General features: G+C 41.2%; 1 protein-coding gene across 2 annotated transcripts; it reads right to left on the bottom strand.

Moving 5' to 3' along the window:
- Window positions 1-3,856: 3,856 nt before the first annotated feature.
- Window positions 3,857-23,728, bottom strand: atp5f1c (ATP synthase F1 subunit gamma). Of its 2 annotated transcripts, XM_078552979.1 has the most exons (9): window positions 23,622-23,728; window positions 20,279-20,313; window positions 18,227-18,358; window positions 17,391-17,595; window positions 15,676-15,819; window positions 14,840-14,904; window positions 8,276-8,431; window positions 6,846-6,942; window positions 3,857-4,001 (listed from the first exon to the last, which is right to left on the bottom strand). In XM_078552979.1, exons 1-9 carry the CDS (start codon window positions 23,714-23,716, stop codon window positions 3,998-4,000), a joined length of 933 nt encoding a protein of 310 aa, XP_078409105.1. In that variant the 5' UTR covers window positions 23,717-23,728; the 3' UTR covers window positions 3,857-3,997. The 2 variants fall into 2 exon arrangements, with proteins under 2 accessions (XP_078409105.1, XP_078409106.1); XM_078552980.1 differs by lacking the exon at window positions 3,857-4,001 and having other exon boundaries at window positions 6,842-6,942.
- Between the last annotated feature and the right edge of the window lie 318 nt (window positions 23,729-24,046).

Below are 24,046 nucleotides of genomic sequence, written 5' to 3'. Positions count from 1 at the left end.
CTTGCAATTTTGAGATACAAATGAACGCTGTGAATCATTCTTATTGTTGCTTTTATCGAATGTGCCCGATTCCCATATGTTTAAAACTCTAGTTTAATCCCTTTATTCAAATAGTTTTGCTGTAACAACAAATTCACTTTTATGTAGCAACACATGATAAAACTGTAAATGCTGGACGTCTGCTGTGTTTCAAGGAGTTTGTTGTTTATATCTCACTGTGCCTTTAAAATTGAAAGCATTCCAGGATGCTTCCCAGAAGAGAAATAACATGAAACAGGTAAGCTACCTGTTCCCAGATCATAGCTTCTGTTGTTACCAATGCAAGTTTATTGAAAACAATAATAATCAATGCCTCTGCAGAAGAGACATGTCTTTATTTAAAAAGGTTTTTGCATCCTGATTACATTTTAGAAATTCCCAGATAGCTCAAAAACCAGACTAATCAATCCAAGGATAACCCTTTCTTCCCATCAGGCTTTTGCTGGAAATTTCTAGCATTTTTGGTTTTGCTTGAGGAAAAGAAATGATTAGTTGACATGGATTCCTAACTGTATATTTCTCTAGTCTTTTCTAATTCATTTACGGGATGTGGGTGTTGCTGGCTAGGCCAGCATTTATTGCCCATCCCTAATTGCCCTTGAGAATGTGGTGCTCAGCTGCCTTCTTGAACCGCTACAGTCCCTATGGTGTAGGTACACCCATAGTGCTGTTAGGGACGGAGTTCCAGGACCTTGACCCAGCAACAGTGAAGGAACGGCAACATATTTCCAAGTTGGGACAGTGAGTAGCTTGAAGGGGGAAATTCCAGGTGGTGGTGGTCCCATATATCTGCTACCCTTGTCCTCCTAAATGGTAGCTGTCGTGGGTTTGGAAGGTGCTACCTAAGGAGCCTTGTACATGGTGCAGACTGCTGCCACTGTTCGTCGGTGGTGGAGGGAGTGAATGTTTGTGCGTGGAGTGCCAATCAAGCAGGCTTCTTTGTCCTGAATGGCATCAAGTTCTTGTGTGTTGTTGGAACTGCACTCATCCTGGCAAGTGGAGAGTATTTCATCACACTCCTGACTTGTGCCTTGTAGATGGTGAACAGGTTTTGGGGAGTCAGGAGGTGAGTTACTTATCGCAGGATTCCAGCCCCTGACCTGCTCTTGTAGCCAGTGTTTATATGGTTAGTCCAGTTCAGTTTCTGGTCATTGGCAACCCTCAATGTTGATAGTGGGGGATTCAGCAATGGTAATGCCACTGTATTTCAACGGGTGTTGGTTAGATTCTCTCTCGTTGGAGATGGTCATTGCCTGGCACTTGTGGATGCAAATGTTACTTGCCACTCGTCAGCCCAAGCCTGGATATTGTCCAGGTTTTGCTGATTTTGGACATGGACTGCTTCAGCATGAGTCACGTATGGTGCTGAACATTGTGCAATCATCAGCGAACATCCCCACTTTTGACCTCATGATGAAAGGTAGGTCATTGATGAAGCAGTTGAAGTTGGTTGGGTCCAGGACAGACAGCCTGTGGCAACAAAAATAAGGTTAAGTTTTAGTCGAGTATTTTATACTCGAATTTTGGCTTGTTGCTCCTGCTCTAAGTTAAATATTCTGCTTATATTTTTATCCTTCTTAGCATTTCAAACGCTTGGACCATGACTGCTTTCTCTTCAAGGGAAGCATGTCAAATTTTGTGAACTTTTCTTAACTTAAAATCCTAATATCCCAGATTAATTCTTGTCACTTCACTGAACCTTGCCTGATTCATCAGTCTTTTTAATTGTAGGAAGCCTAAAACTGTAATATTCCAAACGTGGCATCAGTTACCTACAAGAAGTTAGTGACTCATTTTGATGTGTAGAGAAATGCATTGTGACATGATTATTTAGCCACTGATTTCTGTTTTATTTGTTCTTGGGATGTGGCAAGCCAGCACACATTCCCTATCCCTACTTGCCCTTGAGTAGGTAGTGATGGGTGAACCACCTTCTTGGGTGCCAGTAAACCTTCAGTGCTGTTCGGGAGAGAATTCCATGGTGAGACTTGAATGGGAACTAAATGCCCTGGTCCCTGGAATGATGGTCATTCGCCTTTCCCCTTTTCCTTATTCGCTCTGATTTACTGAGAAAATGGGTAGTTTGACACAGCAGTTGAATGAAACAAAAACAATTCCTAATACTAGAAACCACTGATTCCCACCACTCTCAAAAATTATGCTAGATGTGTCCTTGAGTTTTAACCAATTGCAGGTATTGTTTCCACTTATTTGGATGGTATAGCAAACATAAGACATGTACAGAACCATATCAAAGGTGTTCTGCTGGTCTAGGCTGATTAAGCTTTCCTTCCTGTAACTAAATCATTACAATTGAATGGCATTGTGCTCTTTTAAGATCACTTACCAGGAAACAAACAGGTTCAATGTTGATGGTTTATCAATGAATCCTCAGTTAGTTACTTTGGAAAATATACTATCTCTGGTCATTTTCTTTCTTCCGTTCAGATTATGCTTAGATTAAGCTCTTATAAATTCTCAAGTATTCTATTGTGGTTTTCCTGGAAGTTTGGACTGATATCCTTCCAAAGGGTTGATTCCAAATCAACTGATGTGTACAAGTCAAGTCCACTGACTTCCTCAGCTACTTTGATTATACTATATAAAAGCAAAATACTGCGGATGCTGGAAATCTGAAACAAAAACAGAAAATGCTGGAAAAAGTCAACAGATCTAATAGCATCTGTGGAGAGAAAAAAAAGCTAACGTTTCGAGTCCTTATGACTTTTCTTCGGAGCTGAAGAAGTGATAAGGACTCGAAATGTTAACTTTTTTTCTCTCCACTGATGCTGTCAGACCTCCTGAGTTTTTCCAGCATTTTCTGTTTTTGTTTGTGACTTTGATTACACTTCCTTTCACCCTGCCTCTTGTAGGAAATTGATTCTATTCTCCCACCACATGTTCCAACAATGCTGCCTTCCACACCAGAGCTTTCAAAATGTCTTCCCTTTTCCTCAGCGAAGGATAATCTTCCATTGTGATTGACAAGGCCCTTGAGTGTGTTCATCCTATTTCTGCCCTCGCACCTCCATCCCAATACCACGAAATATCCCTCGAGTCCTCACCTTCCACCCCACCAGTCTCCACATTCAATAGTTCATTCTCCACCATTTCCATCACCTCCAGCCATCCCCTTTTTAGTATTCTGAAGGAACCACTCCCTCTCTGACACCCTGGTCCACTCTTGCTTCATCCCAAATACCTGCAATGTTTCCCTGGCACCTTCCTAAGGAAGTTGAATAGTAGATGAAACACCTGTATTTCACTTCCTCCTTGTCCCAGACACTCCTTCTGGTTGAAACAGAAGTTTACTTGTACTTCTTCCATCTTAATATACTGTATTTGCTGCCCACAATCTAGTTGCTTCTACACTGGGGAGACCAAATGTAAATTAGGTGACTGCTTTTCTGAAAACCTCCATTCGGTCACAACTACTGCGTGTCTAGTCATTTGCCACTTTAATTCTCCATCTCATTCCCACTTTGACTTCTCCATCCTTGGCCTCCCAACAGTTTCATTAAAACTCAGCCCAAGCTGAAGGAACAGAACCTCATCTTTCTATTAGGTAAGTTCTGGAATAAACACCAAGTTTATCAACTTTAGACCCAAACCACCGCTCCCATTTTCTATCAGATGGCAGGTACTCCCCATGTCTTCCTTTTCCATCAACCAAGGATACCCCCTCCATTGTGGTTAACAGTGCCCTAGACTATGTTCATCCCACACTTCTGCCTTCGCACGTTCTCCCTCCCAGAACCAAAACGTCCCTCATGTCCTCACCACCTACCCCACCAGAGATAAAAATGTAAAGGAACCATTGACTGTGTAAGGTTTTTATTGTATTATAATTTACAAACTTTAGAAGGTTCCCATCAATTAAACAGAAACACTGTCCATCATCTTCGAACAGAAACATGTTTTTATTCATTTCCACTGGTGTCTTTCTGGAGCATCATGTTTACCTGCAAAATTAACACAATGTAATAAGTAACTGAACTTCTCAGGATTAGTTCCATGAAGGGCAAAGTACAAATCCTATTTTTTCATCTCACCACTAAGATGAGTTTCTGACAGTATAAAAAGTATGAAATATTTACTTTCAAATCTATTAACAACTATAGCGCACAATCAGGGCAGATTAGAAGTGTCTTGCTTCTGTATTTTTAAAAATTGCTTTTGCACCATTAAATTTATTTTTTGAGCATTTCTATTATAATGACTTGCACCATGGAGTTGCGCTTCCAGTGCTTCATACCGCAAGTTGTTAGATAGGCAATTCTTCAGAGGGTGCTGAATGGAAGTCATGTATTTCCCATTCGTGATCAGGAATTGGTGCCTAACCACTCCTGGTTGCATTGCTGGACTAAATTTGTAACTAAAATTGTGCTGGAGAAGAGATTAATTTTCTCTTCTTTTCAATGACTTAAACTAAACATCTAGCAGGCAGAATAGGAAGATCTATTTCACAAGTTACTACCAGGTACTGTATTTTTAACATTGTCCACTTTTGCCACCTGTACCAATATAAACCATTACCTCTTTGTGGTCCAAAAATGCTGCTGCAAGCTTAAAAACTCCTTGTAATCGCAGAAAGTAAAAAAGGAAATACAATGATTCATGAAGCTATACATGCAATTCAGTCATGGCTAAATTTAAGCCCACAGCAGCAAACAAAGACAGCAAGCCAGATGCATAAAGCGATGTAATTTAGTCACAACAGCACTTAATGTAATATGAAAATGATAAGCAAAAACACTAAGTGAAATGCACAAAGCTACAAATGAAACTATACTGCATGTAATTTAAAGCCACACACAATAAGAACAGAATTTATACAGTGGCAAATTATAGTGAAAATAAAGTGAAACCAAAGCTAATTTGATGGTACACATCCACCTATAATCCTATGCCCCAACAGCAAAATGTGACAAGGATTACACAACACTTTAGGACGACATGGATTAGCTGGCACTATGAGAAGATAGGTGTTAGATTCAATTAATTATGCAAAAGAAATGTGTGAAATACTATATTTGTGTAAAGAAGAATAGGGAAAAGAAGTACACCTTAAATGGTAAAAGATTTAAATGGAGTAGAAAGCAGAGGGATTCCCACTCTCATCCGAGGTGGCAAAGGGGTAACAGGAGAGGTCTTCAAGATTATGAAGGGTTATAAACAACATTGCTTCCAATGGCCAGCGAGACAATAAAACAGCGATCAAATTTAAGAAAACCACAGAAACCATAATGGGTGGTTTGAAAAGTTATTTTTGTGAAATTCCCAGGTTTAGCCAGTTGTCATCCAAAGCTCTACTGCCCTGGTGCTCACTCACACTCAGTCCCATTCATTTTTTTATTCGTTCATGGCATGTGAGAATCTCTGGCAAGGCCAGCATTTATTGCCCATCACTAATTGCCCTCAAGCAGGAGATGGTGAGCCACCTTCTTCAGCCACCGCTGTAGTCCATGTGGTGTGGGTACACCCATAGTGCTGTTAGGGAGGGTGTTCCAGAGTTTTGACCCTGCAACAGTGAAGGAATGGCAATATAGTTCCAAGTCAGGATTGTGTGTAGCTTGGAGGTGAACTTAAAGGTGACGGTGTTCCTCTGCGCCTGCTGCCCTCATCCTTCCAGACGGCAGAGATCACAGCTTTGGGAGGTTCACCAACACCCTGTGCTCGCTGACCTACATTAGCTCCTAGTTAAGCAATACCTCAATTTTAAAAAAACTATTGTTTTCAAGTCCCTTCTTGGCCTCAACCCTCTCTAGTTTTATTTTCCTCCATCTTTACAATCCTCCAAAATATCTCTACTGCCCAAATCTGGCCTCCTGAGTATCTCCTATTTTTAATTGCTAACTGCTGCCAGCTGTGCCTTCGGCTGCCAAGACCCTAAGAATTCCATCCATAAACCACTCTTTCTTCCTTTAAGATGCTCCTTAAAACCTGTCTCTTTGATCAAGTCTTTGGTCATCTGCCCTAATATCTCCTTCTGTGGCTCAGTGTCATATCATTTGGTAACACTCCTGTGAAATGCCCAATATTTTATGACATCAAAGGCGCTATATAAATACAAGTTTTGATGTTAATAAGTGCCCATAAATTCTTGTTTCAAGGGAATTTTATAGTTGTTTTTAAAGGAGAAATATTAAACAATATAGGGAGCGACCAAGTGCAATTACAGCAGTAGGTGCCTCATATAGAGAAATGCACTGTTGGTCAAGTTGAGATTTTTGCCGATTCAATTTTATTGTTCAAACCGATTCCAATTTCGGAAGGTGTTACCACAAATAGTTGCAATTAGTTTTCATTGGAACTGAAAAGCAAGCTCAATTATAAATGACATGCCCCATCATGGTCTCTTGGGTAGGGAATGAAGAGGTAAAGAAGGCAAAAGGTAGAAAGAGCAATGACTTTTGCAGTTAAATGCACAGACATTAGACTCAATGTAAACACAATGTCTTACTTCACAAACTCAAACGTTCATGACTTTCAGAACATAATGGATCAAAATATTGTTTGAATATAGACCATAAACACCCTAGGGCTACACAAAATTAAGAATACCAAGTGTGTAACAAAGCCCCTGGCCTTAAATTTAATCCTGACTTAGTTATTTTTGAGTAAAGCTTTTGTATCCTGGTATCTAGATTTCACATTATTGACTTCTCATTTTCCACCTTCACCCCCAATTTGTTTAGGGTACATATTTCTTATACATTGCTCACTAAACCATTATTATTTTCCATAAAGGAAATCATATCAAAGTAGCCATCATACAACTGGTTCATGTTCACCATAATACTTACAGAGCAGCAGCACCGGAGATAATCTCAATCAGCTCCTTGGTAATGACAGCTTGGCGAGTGCGATTGTATGTCAATGTCAGCTTGTCAATAATTTCAGCTAAAAAAATAACAATTTTAAGTGTGTTACTTTACTTCGCTATTTGTTCTTTCCTAAATCCAACATCTGGATTGGTAGCTGCTGACTCTCTCAGTAAAATAACACTCTGTATTTGCATAAAAAGAAATACCAAGTTGCTGAATGTGATTTGCTTTCACGTTGATTCCAGTTCCTAGCTCAATTTTTTAATCTGCTTGGTTTTTGGAGATTTGTGGTGAGAATCCGGGTCAGTGATTTTCCCTTCTCTGGTTTCATAAGAGGCACACAACACTTGTGGCAAATGATCTGCTCCTGATCTCTCTGCTATTCTCCATTCTGAAACTCAGGATAAGGAGATACATAAACTGCTGTGCAAAGTGGGAGGGAAGAGGGGGTGCAAGGAGAGGAGGTACTACTCATCCTGAGAATTTGGCCCCATCCTCGTCAAAAGCATTTGTTTTCTGCTCAAAACTTGAGAGGGGGCAGAGAATGGAGAGAGAAAAACCATGTGAACCAGAATGCCAGTGCTCCAACTACCACACGAACACAATTTCTTACATTCTTGAAAATCTGCTGTACAAACTAACACCTGGTGTGCAACGTGTTGAATTCAAGTCAAATGACCAAGAATATAAATGCCACTGAAAAGCCATATTGCAGGAAGCAGAGAAGGCAGCCAAGAATATGAAACAGTGGATAGTTTGGGCCATGTATCTTTTTCCTCTTAATTGTTTTTCAATTTATAGATGCATGAATCAGGAAATAAAGTATCTTTATGAAATAATCTCCCTCACTACAAAGTCAGCATTTGGATCATATATAGCAAAATATGCAGCCATAAAACTAAAGCGGAAACCCGCCATGCCATCCAAAATGTCACCACCCAATTTAAGGAAGACAACTAGGGATTTTGAGGTTTTTCTCCCCACCAAAAATAGTTTGGATGTAGGGGAAGATCACCCACCCCTCTCCTCCCACCCCAAACTAATTGTCTCTGCCTCAGAAGGTATTGACTTTTTATTGGTTTTACTACTGGCACTGGCTGTTCTCCAGTATAATGCTCCAATGGCCATCACTTATGAGTGCACTGACAGCATCAACAGACCATCCCATCATGATCAATCCTACTTCCACCATCATCTCAATGCTTCCATACAAGGATACTGAGTCACGATCATAAGGAACAGCAGCTCATTTTACTCTCAGAAGGAGCACTAGAGAGTGAGTTAATTTGACACATACTTGGTATCAATTTGATACCTTCCTGATCTATAAAAGCTCACGCACTCCCTGGGTAAATTTGGAGAACCATTAGGAAAGATATATTTTTGAAAATATCGTAAAAATTTCTTACAAGCATTCTTGCTGGCACTATCCATAGCAGTCATCCTAGCACTCTGCTCGCTTGTAGTGGATTCCTTTAAGCTGAAGTAAATGATGTTTACCAGTGAGAACTCCTGGTAGTTTCGCAGGACATCAGCATCAATGTCATCATAAACACTCATGTTCTCTAGAAATAAAGTCAAAGGCGGATTAACAGTTAGGTTATCACAAATGTGAATAAGTTACATATTTGGCAATGATACAAGATGATGTGAAAATAAGGACCAAATCCAAATCAAGTTCAACTTGATGAACTTCCATGATAAATGTAAAACAGCCGGATAAATATATATTCTACATGGATAATTAAAGATATAAATACCAAACTACATTTGAGCTTTATGACAGTGCTTGCTTAATGTGTTTGGTGTGGGATTAACACAATTCTGCATAAACATGTTGGTGATGCTCAATCATAGACAGTTTGCATATCCAACATTGAACCCAGCTCGATAAATTCAAAAGCAAACAATTACTAAAGTGGCTGGTAAGTATTTTAAGTAATTATTTTTCTCCCAATTGTTACAAGAAATTCAAATACATCTTCTAGCCAGAAGACAGCAACTCTCTAATACATGGAAGTTCCATCAATAAGTGGCTCTCAATACTGTGAACAATCTGCAGCCTTCTTGGTTCTAGGTGCTTTCTCAGTACTGCAATACAATTTTTAAAAGTTTGATAGGTCCAAAAATGATGTTAATCGCCAACTGTATTGAAAGTTACCCACAGAAGGACTCACTGTATGCATGGATAAGTTGACCCTCTTTCAAATGCCCACAACTCTTATGTAGAATTTCTCCAAACTTAACACTTTAAAGTTGTGGTTGTGGGCTACTGTTTCCCCTCTCTACATACATTATTGGTCTCTAGTCAAAGGAATATATGTGCATTCAGTCACTACAAATTAAGCCGTCTACTATGAATTAGATTGAGAATGCAAGACATAGGCCATGAACTGTTATGTAATCCAGTATCATACAAATTTACACCACAGATGGAGGCCACTTGTCCCATTGTGTCAGTGCTGGCCAAAAAGTTATTCAGCCTAATCCCATTTTCCAGCTCTTGGTCTGCAGACTTGGATATGCACTTTGTGGCGTAACATACAAGTGTTTTCTAAATGCAATGAGGGGTTTTACCTCTACCACCCTTTCAGGTAGTGAGTTCCAGTCCTGCACCACCCTCTGCATGATAAAAATTCTCAACTCCTCTCCAATTCTCCTACCAATTACTTTAAATCCATGCCCCCTTGGTTATTGGCCTATCTGCTAAGGGAAATAGGTTCTTCCTATTCACTCTTATCTAGGTCCATCAATTTTCTACGCCTCGATTAAATCTCCCCCCAAGCTTCCTCTGTGCCAAGGTAAACAAGCCCAGCTGATCCAACCTTTTCTCAGTTAAAATACTCCGGTCTTGGCACAATCTTCATAAATCTCCTCTGTACCATCTCGAGTACAAACATCCAAGAACATAAGAAATGGGAGCTGAAGTAGGCCATTTGGCCTTTCAAGCCTGCTCCCATTCTATAAGATCATGGTCTAGTTTCTACCTTAATTCTAACTTCCCACATAATCTCCAGATCCCTTAATTCCTTTGGTACTCAAAAATCTATTGACCCCTGTCTCCAATATATTCAACAACTGAACATCCATAGCTCTCTGGGGTTGAGATTTCCAAAGATTCATAACACTTTGAGTGAAGAAATTTCTCATCTCATTCCAAAATGACCAACCACTTATTCTGAGACTATGACCCCATGTTCTAGAATCCCGAGCCAAGGGCGTCAACTCACATCCTCCTTGTATTGCAGTGACCAGAACTGTAACGTGTACTCTAGCCGAGGTCTAACTCGTGTTTTAGTTTTTCCAGTATAACCTCCTTGCTCTTATATTCTATGCCTTGGGTAATAAAGGAAAATATTCCAGATGCCTTCTCAACCACCTTCTCTACCCTGTCCTATTATCTTCAGGAATTTCATGCACTTCAAGGTCTCTCTGTTCCACTACACTTATTGGGCCAGAACTTCCAATGGAGTGGCAGTCACAGTCGGATTGCCACTTCACTCCTATTTACCTACATTGAAATGCAGCTGCGCTTTTTTCACACGACCTTCCGACTTGGACTGGGTGTGAACTGTTCAGGAACCCTCTGTCAAGTGCAGCAGAATTGACGCAAAGAAAGGCACACCTTTTTTATGGCACTAGCTGCCATAAAGCATTTTTAAAAATTCATTCAAGGGATGTGGGCTTCACAGGCTGGGACAGCATTTATTGTCCATCCCTAGTTGCCCTTGAGAAGGTGGTAGTGAGCTGCCTTTCTGAACCGCTGCAGTCCATGTGGTGTAGGTACATCCACAGTGCTGTTAGGGAGGGAGTTCCGGGATTTTGACCCAGCAACAGTGATATATTTACAAGTCAGGATGGTGGGTGACTTGGAGGGGTGCTTCCAGGTGGTGATGTTCCCATCTATCTGCTGTTCTTGTCCTTCTAGATGGTAGTGGTTGTGGGTTTAGAAGGTGCTGTCGAAGGAGCTTTGGTGAATTCCTGCAGTACATCGTGTAGATGGTATGCACTGCTGCTACTGTGTGTCGGTGGTGGAGGAAGTGAATGTTTGTGGATGTGCTGCCAATCAAGCAAGCTGCTTTGTCCTGCAAGGTGTCAAGCATCTTGAGTGTTGTGGAAGCTACACTCATCCAGGCAAGTGTGGAGTATTCCATCACACTCCTAACTTGTGCCTTGTAGATGGTGGACAGGCTTTGGGGAGTCAGGAAGTGAGTTACTCGTCACACGATTCCTAGCCTCTGACCTGCTCTTGTAGCCACAGTATTTATGTGGCTAGTCCAGTTCAGTTTCTAGTCAATGGTAACCCCCAGGAGGTTGATAGTGGGGGATTCAGTGATGGTAATGCCACTGAACATCAAGGGGTGATGGTTAGATTCTCTCTTGATGGAGATGGTCATTGCCTGACACTTGTGTGGCACGAATGTTACTTGCCACTTGTCAGCCCAAGCCTGGATATTTTTCAGGGCTTGTTGCATTTGGACATGGACTGCTTCAGTATGAGTCGTCACAAATGGTGCTGAACATCGTGCAATCATCAGCGAACATCCCCACTTCTGACCTTATGATGGAAGGAAGGTCATTGATGAAGCAGCTGAAGATGGTTGGGCCGAGGACACTACCCTGAGAAACCCCTGCAGTGATGTCCTGGAGCTGAGATGACTGACCTCCAACAACCACAACCATCTTCCTTTGTGCTAGGTATGACTCCAACCAGCGGAGAGTTTCCCCCCCGCCCCCGATTCCCATTAACTCAAGTTTTGCTAGGGCTCCTTGATGCCATACACCGTCAAATGCTGCCTTCATGTCAAGGGCAGTCACTCTCACCTCACCTCAGGAGTTCGGCTGTTTTGTCCATGTTTGAAGTGAGGCTGTAATGAGGACAGGAGCTGAGTGGCCCTGGCAGATCCCAAACTGGGTGCCAGTGAGCAGGTTATTGCTAAGCAAGTGCCACTTGATAGCACTGTTGATGACCCCTTCCATTACTTTACTGATGATGGAGAGTAGACTGATGGGCGGTAATTGGCCGGGTTTTGTTTGTCTGGCTTTTTGTGTACAGGACATACCTGGGCAATTTTCCACGTGGCCGGGTAGATGCCAGTATTGTAGCTGTACTGGAACAGCTTGACTAGGGGTGCGGCAAGTTCTGGAGCACAAGTCTTCAGTACTATTGCCGGAATATTGTCAGGGCCCATAGCCTGTGCCTTCAGCCTTTTCTTGATATCATGTGGAGTGAATCGAATTGGCTGAAGACTGGCACCTGTGATGCTGGGGACCTCCAGAGGAGGCCGAGAGGGATCATCCAGTTGGCACTTCTGGCTGAAAATTGTAGCAAATGCTTCAGGTCAGGAGTGTAGTCAGTCAGGAGCTGACGGGTAGTCGGGGGGGTGGTGTCGGGAGTGTAGTAAGGGGCTGAAGGTTAGTTGTGGGTGGGGTCAGGAGGGCAGCCATGGGCAGAGAATTGAGAAAGAAAAACCATGTGGCCCAGAATGCCAGTGCTCCAACTACCACACGAGCACCATTTGTTATATTCTTGTAAATCTGCTGTACAAACTATTATCAAACACCTGGTGTGCAACATGTTGAATTCAAGTCAAATAACCAAGATCACAAATGCCATATTGCTGGAAGCAGAGAAGGCAGCCCAGAATATGAAAGAGTGGATGGTTTGGGCGAAGGTTAGTTGGGGGTGAGATGCAGGTTTGGGAGCATAGTCACGGGGCTCAGGAGGGTAGGTAGTTGGTTGGGGTGGGGCGTTCGGAAGAGTAGCTGGGGGAGGGGTGTGGGGCTTTGGGAGGGTAGTCCGGGTGGGGAGGGGGGTTCAGCTGGGTAGTGGGGTGGAGGGGGGGCGGGGGGGGGGGGGGGGGAGATCAGAAGGGTGTTCGGGGGGGTGTAAGGAGGGTGGGCCGGTTCGGAGTCGAGAGGATAGTCAGGGACGGGGGTGGGTGTGGTCAGTACTATCGTTACCCATGAGTTAGAAGTGGTTTAAATTCTTTGAACTTTTTCTGAGTAACTATTCTTGTAAGACAGTCAGAACCATCCAAAGACTGTGATTTAAATCAGAGTATCACATGGTTCCCAGTTCAGGGTAATTGCCCAATGGAAATTTGAATTTCCCAGGAAACTGTCGTGTAATCTATTTGAGGGCTTCCGGAGGGGTTCCCGCAGTGTATCTTTGAGGCACCCCCCGGATATGACATCCCAGATATCGGAAGTTATGGCCATTATTTGTGTATTCCCTCGCCTTTGTTGCTCTCCTCAAATACATTACCTCACTTTTTCAATTAAATTCTGCTTGACACTTTTCTGCCCAACTGACACCTTCCTGTAGTCTACATCCTCTTTCCTCACTATCAACCACATATTCAATTTTTGTCTCATCTGCAAAACTTCTTAATCATGCTACCTACATTTAAGTCTAAACCATTGGTATATACTAGGAAATGCCAGGGACCTAATATATCTGCGGAACCCCACTAGAAACAGCCTTCCCAGTCACAAATTCCCATCAACTATAATCCTTTGCTTTCTGACACGGAGCCAACTTTGAATTCAGCTTGCCACTTTCCCCTGGATCCCATGATCTTTTACTTTCCTGACCAGTCTGCTCTGTGGGACCTTCCACGCAAGCTACATCAAACTCCCTATCTTCACTGACTCTCCCTGTTATCTCCTCAAAAAAATCACGCATGCCAATCAAACCTGACTTCCCCACAACAAATCCATGCTGATTGTCCCTAATTAACCCAGGGCTTTCTAAATGAAGATTTATACTGTCCCTCAGAATTTTTTCTGGTAATTTGTCACCGCCGAGGTTATGCTGGTCGGCATGTAATAATTTGGTCTATCCCTTTCCTTCATAGTCCTCCAACCAATCCTCTAGCCAAAGAGGATTGGAAAATTATGGTCAGACCCTCCATTATTTCCTCCCTTGCTTCTTTTAACAGCCAGGGTGGCAATTTATCTCTTAATATTTCCTCTCTCACTAGGTTTATACCATCCAATATTTCACACTCCTCCTCAACTATCACATCTGCATATCTCCCTCTTTTTTGAACACAGATGCAAACTACTCATTAAGAACTATACCCACTATGCAGTACTTAGCTTTTGGTATCTAACATTCCTAAGCTTCCCTTTTTTGACAACCAGGGCTCTAGATTTGAGTGTTCCATCCTTTTCCACATTTGTTCTGAACTCTCACCATCTCCTCGAATGCCTCCCGTCACTCTGACACTAATTTACCTTCAAGGAGCTGTTTTCAGTCCACTTTTGCTAAATTAGAGCTAAGCTTAGTAAAACTAGCCTTGCCCCAGTTGAGAATTTTTACTCCTGGTCTATCACTGTCATTTTCCAGCACCATGCTGTCTGGGTGATTTAACTGAGCTAACTTATGACTAAGAGCAAGATGCATTGCATGGTTCATCAACAGAATTTGCCTAATTGCATTAAAGTAATTTTTGAAACTCTAGAAAATACTTACCACCGTACATGAAATAAGGTGACATGCCCTTTCTCTTCTACTCAAATCTATCCACAGGATTCTTTAAATGTTTAAATGCGACAATAAGAGGTATGTCTCCCATGTCTGAACGATGAAGTACGCATGATGCAACAAGATACAATGAATTATACCAGTGTAGCTGTCTCATTTTTATAATAAATTATGTTCCAGTCAAGCGAGTCGTATCTCTGCAAGTATGACTACTGAAAGATTTATGACATTAAACTGTTCTCTGTATTTCTCCTACAACTTTTACAACTAAAACAAGTTTTTTTTTTGCAAAATTAAGAGTATAATGTACAACTATCTCTTCAGAGGTTATTTGTTTAGACTCAGTGGCAGTTCTCATTGGTACTACCAATGTCAACTATATATTTTGAAATCATATATTAAGCTATCATGATAGAAAGTGGTAATTCAATAAGATGAACCATATTCATTTATCTATCTTACAGACAGCATGGTAACTTACCAGAATTTGTAAGTGTGTCAAAAGAGAAGACTGGTTTCTCCTCAGTCTTATAGGAAATCACAGACCTAAAAACAAGGATAAGTTATTTGTGGCAACATTTAAGATGCAGCTTGTAGGCACCTTTAAAAGCAATTTAAAGTTGCATCTGTAATTACGAAAATGCGTAGAGCTCAATGTGGAGTAAAAGCCACATGACCCCAACACCCCAAAGTATTTTCCTTAATGGTGATCCACTTATTTCAACATCTTGCATTTATATAGCACCTTATGTCGCAAGATGTTTTCTCCCCCTCTTAGCTGTCTAATGTGTCATAGATTCTGCGTCAATAAACAGAAGACATGTGCTTCTTCACATCCGTCATGAAAACAATGATGCTAGCATCACAATTCTGGTATAAAGTATTCCAGTGCAGAGGTTTGCACTGTTGTCATAATCGTGCAGGGATTTCCTTTTTGACCCTGACCACCATGGATTCAGTGCTGTGAGCCGGGCAGAAGCCAGACTGAAGCCAGACTGAAGGGATTGGAACAGGAAATTTTGAGAGAAATGGGCTCTATGCTGGGAAGCAGTGCCATATTAGGATAAACAGATCTCAGCTTTTTATTTTGAGTGGAGTAATGGGAATGGTAGATTTGAAAAAGGGGTGGAGGGAGGGGGGTTTCTTAGGAAAACAAAATCATGAACAATGTTGGCAGACATAGGGGCCAGGAAAGGTAAACAAGTGGTTAAGTTGAATGGGGAGGCCAATCAAGGGTGCAGAAGGTAGATCTTAGGAAGAACCTTTAAAGTAGAATCTATGCGCTCTTTTGAACCAGTGGCCTGCCAAGCGACTTACTTAAATCTGTTGAATATAACAGAACCTTTATCAAATTCAAAGCCAGAGTTCAAGAGCTCAGAGGCAATAACTGAAGCATCACCAAACGTTGGTGGTTTCCGGCCCATTTCCTTGAACATCACCAGCATGTGACTTCCATATTTTCTACAATTTAAAACAAAAACTGAGTCAGACTCATTTGTTTTGAAAAGTTATACATTGTTAAATAGTTTCCCAACACATCTGCAGAATGTGGTTCTACAACCTCTGTAATCTTATCCTCATTGCCTCTAATTTATTAAACTATGGTACTGCTAAAACCAGTACTGGAATCTTTCCTTGCAATGACATGAATATTACAGCAGTCATTTGGATGATTCAGCACATAATTCTGGATTGCTTTCAGTGATCAAAACCCCTCAATTTTTAGGTGTAGCTTAATATTTTGCAGTCAATCGGAAGAATTTCTCTAACCTTTTCATACTGCAAAGCTGAAGACACATTGCCTTCACTGTTACAAAAATAAAAATAGCTGGAAAAACTCAGCAGGTCTGACAGCATCTGCGGAGAGGAATACAGTTAACATTTCGAGTCCATATGACTCTTCATCAGAACTAAGGAAAAATAGAAAAGAGGTGAAATATAAGCTGGTTGAGGGGGGTGGGACAGGTAGACCTGGATAGAGGGCCAGTGATAGGTGGAGGCAAAGAAGAGATTGCCAAAGATGTCATGGACAAAAGGACAAAGGGGTGTTGACGGTGGTGAAATTAACTAAGAAATGTGCTAATGGTGACGTTAAGGGTAGAAAGCAGGACGAGCAAGTGACAGATAGCCCTAGTGGGGGTGGGGTGGGGTGGGGCGGGGAAGGGATCGAAATACGCTAAAAGGTGGAGATGAAACACCTTTTAGCCTATTTCGATCCCTTCGAAAGGTGGAGATGAAACACCTTTTAGCCTATTTTGATCCCTTCCCCCGACCCCACCCCCACTAGGGCTATCTGTCACTTGCTCGTCCTGCTTTCTACCCTTAATGTCACCATTAGCACATTTCTTAGCTAATATCACCACCGTTAACACCCCTTTGTCCTTTTGTCCATGGCAACTTTGGCAATCTCTTCTTTGCCTCCACCTATCACTGGCCCTCTATCCAGCTTTACCTGTCCCACCCCCTTCAACCAGCTTATATTTAACCTCTTTTCTATTTTTCCTTAGTTCTGATGAAGAGTCATATGGACTCGAAACGTTAACTGTATTCCTCTCCGCAGATGCTGTTAGACCTGCTGAGTTTTTCCAGCTATTTTTATTTATGTTTCAGATTTCCAGCATCCGCAGTATTTTGCTTTTGCCTTCACTGTTAGTGTGGCGTTAAGAATTTTGCACTTTGTGTAATGCAAATATTGAATCCAACATAAAATAGAGTCTAACACGAAAACAGAGTCAAGAGCAAAATCAGCAGCTCAGCTAGTTACAACACAGGTCCCTAAATGGTGCTGGGGGAAAATGATGAACATTTATGAAATACTTCTCCCTCCTAATGTTATGGGGAGGTAGCAAGCCATTTAAAATGACAGATTAACATTTCTACTAAAATAGCAAAAAAATAAACTGATGGTGCTAAATATTCATGCCACTAGCCCACAATGTCATTTCAAGGCCAGTGTTTTAGCCAAGAGTAGATTACCAATGTCCTTTGTAATCAAGCATGAATATGTTCTCAGACTCAAAGCCAACACATACCTATACAGCAGTGCTCTCAGCTTCTCACCAATAGGTGCAATCTTAACCTCTTTTCCAGCAGCAGTCAATTGCTCTATTTGATTTCTTATGGCCTTAGCAACATTACTGTGGATACCACCACAGAGACCACGATCAGAGGACACCCCAATGATCAGGTGTCTGGCTTGCTCTTCGGGAGGTTGAATTTCTGCCTTGTCATATAGAGCTTAAAAAAGAAAAGGATCAATAATAAAACTTGTATTCATTTAGTGCTTTATCACATCTATCAAAAAAACTGAAAAACACCTTTTAGGGTCCAATCAATTCAAGTGCAGAGCCTTCTGTGTAAACAACCAAGAAGCTACCTTGCACAGCAAGATCCTATAAATGCCAGCAAGACACATGCTCAGTTTTTGATGGGAATTGTTAAGGAATAATGGGTAGCAAGAATCTAAAAAGAAATTGAGCAATTCTGTGGAAACAATAAATGGTGCAGGCCGTATAATGTACCAAAAGCATCTTGTTCGGGCTGTGCCTGATTACTAGCTCATTTATGGAATCTGCAGTTCGCAAGTTTGACTAATATTCATTTGCACATTAATGAAATATTTCAAACGTTAAATTAGAAAAACAATTTTGATCTGGCAGGAATCACAGGCAGCATTAAGTGGATAGATTGATTCAGCCAACTTCAGTCCCTCAGAGCCCTACACAGATAGGGCATCAATCAAAAAAAAAGCTCAATATTATTGCCTATAAATGTCGTATCCATTAATAGGCAAGAAATCCCTTCCACAATCTCAATATTAAGTTGTCATTATTAAATCATTGTAGTGCAGTTGCATTTGTTATCATACCGAGAGCTCCTGTTCCATAAACTCTTGCTGGTTTCAGTTCTCTCTCAGCTCTTGCATATTTTGCCGCAGCCACCATTTTCATGGATTGGGTAATCTTTTGGATGTTTTTGATGGACTTCAAGCGCCTGGTGACTGAAAATAGGCAAATATTTAATCAGGTAGTGGTTTATCAGGGCCATATTTTTACAGTCCATAGCCAAGACTAAAATGCATTTTTCCAAGACGTCACCTTGATCTATCTGCTTATAAATGTCATGTGCCATTGTCACCAGCTGTGGTTTTCTCTGGAAGAATATGAAAAGCTACTTGATGGCAAAAATATGTGCTTTTGATGGAGAATGTTTTCAAAAATCAAATAATTAAACTATTCAACTAATAGGAGGCAATTCCTATTAGTGAAAAAGTCTAGCTGCATTCAGTGTTTTCATTTCAATTAAGACTTTTTCCTATCTACCTGTACAACAATAAAGAAATAAATTTTGAAGAGAGCAGTTAAAAAAAATGTTAACTTTGTTCCTGTGTTTTACAGTGACTCCCTCCTTGCCCCCAATAATTGGACCAAGCAGTCTTTTTGTTTAACACTGAAATTCAATGTAAAAAGGAATTATTTTTAAAATCAAACTCAAAGCATTGCTTATGCTCCAATGCTATGTTACTTTTTCAGACAGAAAACTGCTAAACTTATTTTACTTTTGTTTACTCTGAATTTTACATGCAATTTTTAAGGTTTTGTTTGATGCATTATCATACGACACCATGAGCCAACCGGTCTCACTGCACTCCCGTCTTTCTCCCAAGGGTTTCCAATCTCACCGCTTGAAGAACACGCTATGGAACTATCTCACAAACGACACTTTCTCTCTGACGTCTTCAACAAGGATCCACCTCCAGGGTTTCGATCTCTCCTTCCAATGCTCCTCTCCCTTGAATCGCCACGTGCATTCACCCTCTGCCTTCCATACACTCTCAGATATCCAACCGTGCCAACAGAACACCGCTGCTTCACATGCCCAGAGTAAGTAGTCACCAATCTTTGGCTGTCTCCTCGGACCTTCTGGCTTCTCGTCAAGACCACTTTGCCTTGATTCAGCTCTCCACAGCTTTCTCTCTAATTTGGAGCCTTTTCCTCTGCTCCTTACTTTAATTTCACTGAACAGGATCTGTTCCAGATTTCCTGTCCCTGTTTCTTGACTTGGCTGACGTCTTGGGACCTTTTCCTGTTCCCATTCCCTGGTTTTGGGACTTTCTGCTTCTCTTTTGGGACCTACTCCCTGCAGCTCCCTTCCTGCCAACTCTGGCAGTTTCTATGGAATGCTCCTACCAACTGAACTCAAGCTGTTTTCCATTTTTCTCTGTGTCTATGGGCCGCCTGTTGCTAGGCAACAGCAGTGTTCCATACTTTGTTATAACTTCCTTAAACCACTTCAAGGGTCATAAAACCTCATTAAAATGCAGATATACAATCAAACCCACAGACTTGCAGGCAACATTCTCCTAGAAAAAACCTCAATGCAACTAGACCCAGGTTTCATCCTTTTAACCTACAAATAAAGGAATATAAATTAAACTTAAAGCCATATCTTGTTCCTAACAAAATGCAAGCGTCAGCTGTGTGATAGTACCGTATGTTTTAAAAAAAGATTATGGAAAATAATGTCATTTTCGGCCATACAAATATAGACAATTGCGTATGCATTGAAGATATGCTCATCAGCTTCTGACAGCTGATAAAACAGGTGGTTAAGAGAGAGCCAGCTATACCATTACCATTTTTCCAAAATTATATAGCGAAAAGCAGCCAATAAGCTCAAGTGGTGCAAAACTGCTGCTTCTACGTGATCTCACCCACTATGAAACATAAAATTGATGCCAATTTAGCCAGTTATATCGCTCATCTTGCAAGCCACCAATGCAGAAACATACTTCAGTAAAGATATCCACTATTATTTCACCAAAGGAATTCTTGGAAGCCATGATACTATAAAAGTATTCAGGTTTAAGACAGTCACATGTGACTTTGTTCTGAAATAATGAAGAAAATAGGATACTCACTGTCCTTCAGAGTCGCCATGTTTCGGACTTGGCCCCTGTAACAATTGAAACCAGACTTTAGTAAAGCTCAACAGAAAGCACAGGTTATTTGGGGAGGATGGGGAAAATGTACCCAAAGTTTTTAAAAAAAAACAAAGACTAAAAATCTTATCCAGCCTCTCAACACGGCAATGCTGGAGGAATGAGCTACTGTGATCATATCTATTGGCTGATTTTCTAGGACACATGCTAAAACACACATCTGGGATACAGAGGGATAACCCCACATTGTTAAACTGAGCAAGGCTCACCTTGTTGCAATTAGTTAATCTGGTTGCTTAGTGCATGAATTACCAAAGTAGAATTTCCTACATAATGATCATGGTACGTATTTAGCAGGACATGTAAATGATGCTCGACTCTCTGCTTTGTTAGTACTTTTTGATGTTCCCAACAGCTCATGTTCACAGGAATATTTAAAGACACTTCTACTTGTTGCTGAGGTTCCAAAAGAGCAGTGCTTATTCAGATGATCACAACCTCAGAATTTCAGAAGTTCACACTGTCTTTCACTTGAAGGTTAATAGAAAGCAGTGTTTATTTTCTCTCTGATCTGAAAACCCATAAATAAAGTTTGATTAAACACACAACAGGATGTATAGAGTTTAACACTATCACACTGTAATATGTTGTCAATGGTGACAGTATATTAATATAAAAGATGTCAATGGTTCCAGAAAGAGATTCTGGAGAACAGTTATATAGGTAGAATTTATCACAGGAGGCCTCACATTAATTAGAATTTTTTTTCCTCCTTGTTCAGAATAGAACGAAACAATACAAATTCACTGACTTTGTGAAGATCTAAAAGATACAGAGACTGAATCATTATTGTATGTTAGTCTCTAAATCCATAAAGTAAATTATGCCATACAATGAGATTACTGGAAAGAAACAAAATTGATCCAAAGTACTGACATTTTACACTTTTGCTGTATAAGTCGTGCTTTTCTAAGTGCTTTATTAATGATCCTAGCATAACAATTTTGACTGATGATCAATTATAATGTAGCCAAGTTCACGTGTGCAGTTGCAGCGGCACACTTGACCACATATCTCATCATCTCGTTGACTAGATACTCAAATAGTACTAACATCTTGATGTACAAAAAGGCAATTCTGAAAATCCTCCTTCACTCTACAAATCAAGCTAATGCTTTCTAACGCTGGAAGCTGCAGGCAAAACTTAAAGGAAAACTTTGTATATTCAGCCCAACATTGTAAATAGTTTGCACAAGTTCATCACTTCAATATTTCCACACTGACACTGGGCAAATATAACACACCCTAACCCTACACAGCAGAAGTGGTCCAGGTTCAATTTCTGATCAGTATTAAATTAGCTAGCCTCTTTCAGATCAGTAGCAAAGTAGTACAATTAGATGGAGGCAAATAAAACAGGGGTTCCAACTCTCATCACTATACTCGACAGAATGCTGGAAGTGTGAATAACAGAAGGGAACAAGGTAGGTCTTGACTGTTATGAGGAGAACACCAATAGCCCAGCCTACTCAGTGCCCAAACGTTCACATGTCGAACTGGCAAATTAATTGCCTGTTGCTGCCTTTGGTACTATATCCCAGGCAAAATCACCTATGTGAAAGAATTAAAAGAAAATAACTGGACAGGAAAACTGCAACTTTTCTAACCCAGCTAAAGACATTCCAACACTTTTTGAAAACCTTGAAAGGACCTTCAAAGAGGAAGAAGTTTGGTAGTTACAAATTTTAAGACTAGTCCTGTCAAAGCCATCATCATACTGAATGACCTGTGATTTATTAGATTAGCATTTTTCATAGTGGCATTAAGTGAACATAATTTGCTTCTGCTAAATAAATTTCTTTTTTTTTAAACCTGGAACTGAAAACACAGACACTAAAGGAGGAAATCCAAAAATCATTGACCCACTCTCATATTGTATTCAATAGAGCAATAACTCTTGCTCCTGGTTCAATTTCGTACGAGCATATGAACTAGGAGTAGGCCACTCGGCCCTTCAAGTCTGCCCCACCATTCAATGAGATCATGGCTGATTTGATTGTAACCACCTGCCTACCCCGATAAACTTTCACCTCCTTGTTCATCAAGAATCCATCTAGCTCTGCCTTAAAAGTATTCAAAGACCCTGCTTCCACCGCCTTTTGAGAAAGAGAGTTCCAAAGACGAACCTCAAAAAAGAATTTCTCATCTGTCTTAAATGAGCTTTCATCTTGTATCACTAAATATTATATAATGAAATGTCCATCCAGTAGCCTGCTATTCTAATGTACCAAATTAAGAAAAAACATTTTGTACTACATTTCCAAAGTAACATTTAGACTCATCGGCTGTTCTTATAAAAAAAAAGTTACTTTGATTCCATGCCATAAGCTTATTTATAATTGCACCAAACTCAGTGAACAGCACAATGTTATTTTGTTTCAGTCAGTTAGCAGATTCATTTAAAATAAAGTATATGGTGAAGAACCGACTGCAACCCAAATGAATAAAACAACACAGTATTTCACCTTTTCTACAATGGTGAATAAAGAATGATGTGCACATGTTATAAACCACAACTGGACAACACTGATGAGCAGTCTCACAAAATAGCTTTCTTTCTATTTCACACTTTTAAAGATTTGTTGTGTATTCCTAGCATTTTCTGTCTCAATTTTAGATTTCTCTGTCCAATTTATACAAAACCAAGGCCCCATCTACCCTTTCAGGTGGGCACAAAACAATCCCAGGGCATTATTTTGAAGAGAGGGGAGTTACCCCCAGTATCTTGGCCAATATTTACCCCTCAACATCACAGAAACAGATTATCTGGTCATTCTCACATTGCTATTTGAGGGAGTTTGCTGTGAGCAAATTGGCTGCCAGATTTCCTGCATTACAACAGGGGCTGGCTGCTTTTTGGGCGGGGAGGTGGGGGGGGGGGGTCCTTTGGTCGTGGAAGGCGCCATATAAATACAATACTTTCATTCTATTTAAATCAATAAGGTTCTCCCTCCAGAGCAGAAAGGAAGAACTTCCCGATAAGTGACTGGCATGGGAGCGCGCATTAAATGCCATCCTGGGAGGTATGGGGGGCAGAAAAGAGGGGGAGTGCATTTCAAAGCCATGAAAGTCTTCCAAATCACTTTAAACTCACTGCACCAGGGCCTCGGGATTTCCTTTAGAACAGGCCTTCAGCCTGGGGGTCATCGACCAAGATCAAAAACACCGGGGGCATTACATCTTCCCGAAGCTTAACACAAAATATCCTTCTCTAAAGGCATGAGAAGCGGCCTTCTCGTGAATGCGAGACTATATCCTTTACCATTGGGGCTCAAAGAGCAAAGCTCCTCTTCTGGCAAACATGGTGAATCCTCTCGGGCGGATGCGGCTGAAGGTCAGCCCGGAGCAACCGCGCATGCGTCCCACCTCCCCGCCGCCAGGGTCACGTGATCCTCAACCCCCCGGATTGCCGCGTTGAACCCTGGGAGCTGTAGTCTCCCCCCACCGCCGATCAATCGCGACTAAACGGGTGACCAAACTACAACTCCCGGAAAACCCTTCGACAAATTTCTTCACATCACACTCCCCCCCCCCCCAAGCTCCGAGGCCGCCTTCTCCTCCTCCAACGCAATGATAAATTTGCAAATACTCCCTGTCTTAAGAGGTTTGATTATCTAACAGAAAAGGGTAAAAGTACAATCGTGGGGGGGGTGGAGGGGTGGGGGGGGAGGCGGGGGGGGCTGGAAA

This window comes from Cetorhinus maximus, chromosome 12 (assembly GCF_964194155.1).
Source record: "Cetorhinus maximus chromosome 12, sCetMax3.hap1.1, whole genome shotgun sequence".
In the NCBI taxonomy this organism is placed as follows: Eukaryota; Metazoa; Chordata; class Chondrichthyes; order Lamniformes; family Cetorhinidae; genus Cetorhinus; species Cetorhinus maximus.
The sequence above is the reverse complement of the archived record's forward strand: the minus strand, read 5'-3'. Positions and strand labels throughout refer to the sequence as shown.